The sequence below is a fragment of the Colobus angolensis genome, unplaced genomic scaffold (assembly GCF_000951035.1).
Source record: "Colobus angolensis palliatus isolate OR3802 unplaced genomic scaffold, Cang.pa_1.0 Scaffold239, whole genome shotgun sequence".
NCBI lineage: Eukaryota > Metazoa > Chordata > Mammalia > Primates > Cercopithecidae > Colobus > Colobus angolensis.
Genome location: NW_012115588.1, coordinates 1,374,697 through 1,379,582, shown reverse-complemented (window position 1 = coordinate 1,379,582; position 4,886 = coordinate 1,374,697). Strand labels below are relative to the sequence as shown.

At 43.8% G+C, this 4,886-nt stretch overlaps 1 protein-coding gene across 3 annotated transcripts in view; it reads left to right on the top strand.

The window, feature by feature from the left end:
* Positions 1-4,886, top strand: part of POLDIP3 (polymerase (DNA-directed), delta interacting protein 3) — a 38,402-nt gene that overhangs the window by 25,164 nt on the left and 8,352 nt on the right. For all 3 annotated transcript variants that reach the window (XM_011945125.1, XM_011945126.1, XM_011945124.1), the window contains one exon: positions 3,718-3,847. In XM_011945125.1, coding sequence (XP_011800515.1) covers positions 3,718-3,847 — 130 coding nt within the window. The remainder of the gene's footprint in view (positions 1-3,717; positions 3,848-4,886) is intronic.

Sequence of the window (4,886 nt, the reverse complement as noted above, 5' to 3'; positions counted from 1 at the left end):
AGTAGCTGGGACTACAGGCATGCGCCACCACGCCCAGCTAATTTTTTTGTATTTTTAGTAGAGATGGGGTTTCACCATATTGGCCAGGCTGGTCTCAAACTCCTGAGCTCAGGTGATCTGCCCACCTTGGCCTCCCAAAGTGCTAGGATTATAGGCATGAGCCACTGTGCCTGGCTATCTTCTTTGGAGAAATGCCAGTACAGAATCTTTGTCTGCCTTTTAGGTTCTTTTTTATTATTGAGTTGTAAAAGTACTTTACATATTCTTAAGTCCCTTATCAGATAAGTGATTTACCAATACTTTCTCCCATTCTGTAGGTTTTTTTACTTCTGCTTGTTAATGTATTCATACGCTGTATAAGGACTTTTTGTTTAACAACAGACCACATATATGACAGTGGGCCCATAACATTATAATACCATATTTTTACTGTATTTTTTCTATGTTTAGATGTACAAATACGGTTGCCTACTCTACTCAGTAGAGTAACATGCTGTACAGCCAGGTGTGGTGGCTCAAGCCTGTAATTCCAGCACTTTGGGAGGCTGAGGCAGGAGGATCACTTGAGCCTAGAAACTTGAGACCAACCTGTGCAACGTGGCAAGACCCTGTCTCAAAAAATAAATCAGCTGGGCATGGTGGCATGTGCCTGTAGTCCCAGATGCTGGGGAGGCTGAGGTGGGAGGATCACCTGAACCTGGAAAGTTCTGGCTGTAGTGAGCTGTGATCATGCCACTGCACTCTGGAATGTATTCCCATGGTTAAATGATACATGACTGTGCATTTACAGCTATATATTCTAAGCCTTGCTTTAACTGCATTCCATATCATGCCTTCATTTTCATTCATCTTGAATTACTTTCTGATTTCCCTTGTGATTTCTCCTTTGACCCATTGGTTATTTAGGACTGTTTCAATTTCCATATATTCATGAATTTTCCAGATTTTCTTTTCTTCTTTGAGTGTTTAAGGAGAATGGGTATTTTCTTGTTGTTGGGTGGAGTGTTCTGTACATGTCTATTATGTCTAGTTGCTTTGTCATGTTGTTCAAGTGTTGTTTCATTGTTGATCTGCCCGGTTCTATCTAGTATTGAAAGTGAAATATGGAGTGTTTTGTTTTGTTTTTTTGAGACGGAGTCTCCCTCTGTCACTCAGTCTGGAGTGCAGTGGCATGATCTTGACTCACAGCAACCTCTGCCTTCTGGGTTCAAGCAGTTCTCCTGTCTCAGCCTCCCAAGTAGCTGGGATTACAGGTGCCCACTGTCACGCCCAGCTAATTTTTGTATTTTTAGTAGAGATGGGGTTTTTACCATGTTGGCCAGGCTGGTTTCAAAGTCCTGACCTCAAATGATCCATCCGCCTAGGCCTTCCAAAGTGCTGGGATTAGAGGCATGAGCCACTGCGCCCGGTGAGATCTTTATTACTGTTTGTTCCTTTCACTTCTGTGTATTTTTATTTTATATATTTGAGGCTCTGTTGTTACTTACATATATGTTTGATTGTATTCTTCCTGATGAATTGACCCTTTAATTAAATTTAAATCCCTCTTTACCTCTAGTAACTTTTTTTTGTTGTTTTAAAGTCTGTTTCATTTTATATTACTAATAGCTGATAAGTAAAAGACCAGCTTTCCTAGGGTTGCTGTTTGGGTAATCTCTGTTCGCTCTTTTTTTTTTTTTTGAGATGGAGTCTCGCTCTGTCACCCAGGCTGGAATGCAGGGACATGATCTTGGCTCACTGCAACATCTGCCTCCCGGGTTCAAGCGATTCTTGTGCCTTAGCCTCCTGAGTGGCTGAGACTACAGGCGCCCACCACCACACCCGGCTAATTTTTAGTACTTTTAGTAGAAATGGGGTTTCTGCCATGTGGGCCAGGCTGCTCTCAATCTCCTGGCTTCAAGTGATCTGCCCATCTCAGCCTTGCAAAGTGCTGGGATTACAGGCATGAGCCACCATGCCTGGCCCACTCTTACTTTCAATCTTTTTCTCGCATCGACTGTAAAAATGTGTTTCCTAGGCTGGGCGTAGTGTCTCATGCCTGTAATCCCAGCACTTTGGGAGGCTGAGCCAGGAGAATCACCTGATTGGGAGTTCAAGACCAGCTTGACCAATATGAGGAAACTCCATCTCTACAAAATTAGCCAGGCATGGTGGTACATGCCTGTAATCCCAGCTACTTGGGAGGCTGAGGCAGGAGAATCGCTTGAACCTGGGAGGCGGAGGTTGCAGTGAGCCAAGATCGTGCCACTGCGCTCCAGCCTAGGTGACAGAGTGAGACTATCTCAAAAAAAGGAAATAATTAAAACTGTTTATAAGCGTAATAACGACTGCCATTTATTGAGTACTTGCTATGTGCCAGTCACTTTAGGCAGACTCTTGGGAGATTCATAATGGTGGAAAACTGAACGCCAGTCATGATCAGCGCTCAGGGGAGATTGCCAGTAATAATCACCCTTTCTTCTCTTCTACCCAAATAGGCAATGTTAAAAGGACAATGGTAATAAAATTGGAATTACACCTACTATTTATAGTTGGCCCTCCATATCTGTGGGTTCTACATCTGCAGATTTAGCTAACCACTGAATGAAAATTTTCAAATTTTAAAAAATAACAGTATAATGAGAAATAATACAAATTTTAGAAATAAGTATAACGACTATATAGCATTTATATTGGTATTGTAAGTAATCTAGAGATGATTTAAAGTATAGTGGACAATGTGCATAGGTTATACGTAAATACTACAGCATTTTATAGCAGGGACTTGAGCATCCACAGATTTTAGTATCTGTGAGTGGTTCTGGAACCAGTTTCCCACAGGTGCAGAGGGACATCTTATTTTGATATTTACCATTAAAAACAAATCATGTCAAGGACCTTTTCATAAACCTTTTGGTCCTCACAGCAACCTTGTGAAGGCAGTTGCAGATGAAGAAATGGCGTGAGTGCTAGTCAACCTCTGTCTATCTTCACATTCTGCTCCCTCTCTGGCCTTAATTGTCTTGTCTGTAAAATGGGGTAGAGATTGGAGTCAATGATGTGTGCAAAGCACTGCTTAAAAATTACCTCAGTTGAGCTTTCCAGTACCCCCGAAAGTAAGCTAGTTCTTTTTATTTTCAGAAGAGGAAACAGGCTTAGAGAAGTTAAGTAACTTGCTAGATGTCCCATAGCAGATAGGAAGCAAAGCCTGGGGGATCAAACTCAGATCTGACTTAGAGTGACCAACTGTCCCAGTTTTGCTGGGGACTCTCCTGGTTTTATCACTCAAAGTCTTATGTCCAGGGAAACCCTTCAGTCCAGCCAAACCAGGACTCTGGGTAGAACTCCAGAATTTATATTTCTAACAGATTCTCAGGTGACATATTAGCAGCTGTCTTTCTTTGTACACATGTATTCTCATGACAGGGCTCTCTGAGAAAATTTTCGTAACTATTTTATCCCTGTTGAGGTGGGCACTGAAGACTTTGGTGGTGGCTTGCTGGGAGATCCCAGGTGATCCAAGGCCCAGCCCCTTTCCCACTGCTGACTTCATCTGATGCTGTGTTGAGGCCTGTGGATGTCTCAAGACCACCACCTAACGTGGAACCTCCCTGCAGTCTCAGGCACAGGGGCATATTTAGCTGCAGCGAAGCCACCACACCCCAGGGCCTTCAGAGTGTGTGAGTGGCAGGCGGTGAGAAATCCTTCCCCAATCCCAACCCCTCTTGTTGTGTGCAGGAACTTTTCTGTGTGTGTGGGGCCCTCAAGCGAGCTCGGCTGGTCCATCCTGGGGTAGCAGAGGTGGTGTTTGTGAAAAAGGATGATGCCATCACCGCGTATAAGAAGTACAACAACCGGTGTCTGGATGGTAAGTTAGGGAGAAGGCAGCCCGCTGACCCTCCCACTCCTCTCTACTTGCTGTCAGGTAGCAGGGTTTCCAGGGGAAGTCTCTCTGAGATGGGTGGAACCCATCTCCGGGGCCTCGTCTGCACCAGGAACTGCCGTGCAGTCTCTGAGTAGTCCTGAGCTGTGGGTTACACCGGGCCCTGGATTTTCACCCAGTCCTTAAGCTTTTGAGCCCAGCAAAAAGGAAAACAGCGTTTCTCCATGGATGGTTCTCTTAAGGGGTCTTGCCAGGGAAGCCAAGAGGCACAGCCGTTCCCTCCCAGATGTTGATCTGCTTAGTGCTAGGGCAGACGTTCCTCAAAGCCCTAGAGTCTTGTCTGAATGTTGGCTCCTGGGTGAGAGCTACTCCTAGTGGGTAAACAACAGACTTTATTGACTTGAGGTTCGTATTTTTCATCTCCAGAGAGCCTGTAGAGAAGAATTCTGTCTGCCATGTTCCTTTTCCACTCATTTGTTCTTTCAGTATGTACTGAGTGCCTACTGTGGACCAAGGCCCTGTGCTAGAAGTGGAGAAGCAGAGACTAATAAAACAATACAGCAATAAAAAATTACAAATAAAAGACCTGGAGCCTTGGCTAAATCTTGGCACCTGGGTGAACTCCCCTGGGTGAGTCAGTGGAGTTCCGATTTGCATTTCCCCATGGCTAATGATGTTGAGCACCTTTTCATGTGCTTACTGGCCATTTGTATGTCATTAAAAAAAATCATTTTTAATTTTGTTTTAAATTTTAAATTTTTCTTATTTTTTCTTATTTTGTCATACTGGATGTGGAAAGATACTTATTTTTCTTCGTTTTTGTTTTTTTGTTTTTTTGTTTTGTTTTTTTTTTTGAGTTTCTCTCTGTAGCTGGGGTGCAGTGGCATGATCTTGGCTCACTGCAACCTCTGCCTTCCATGTTCAAGCGATTTTCCTGCCTCAGCCTCCCAAGTAGCTGGGACTACAGGCATGCGCCACCACGCCCAGCTAATTTTTTTGTATTTTTAGTAGAGATGGGGTTTCA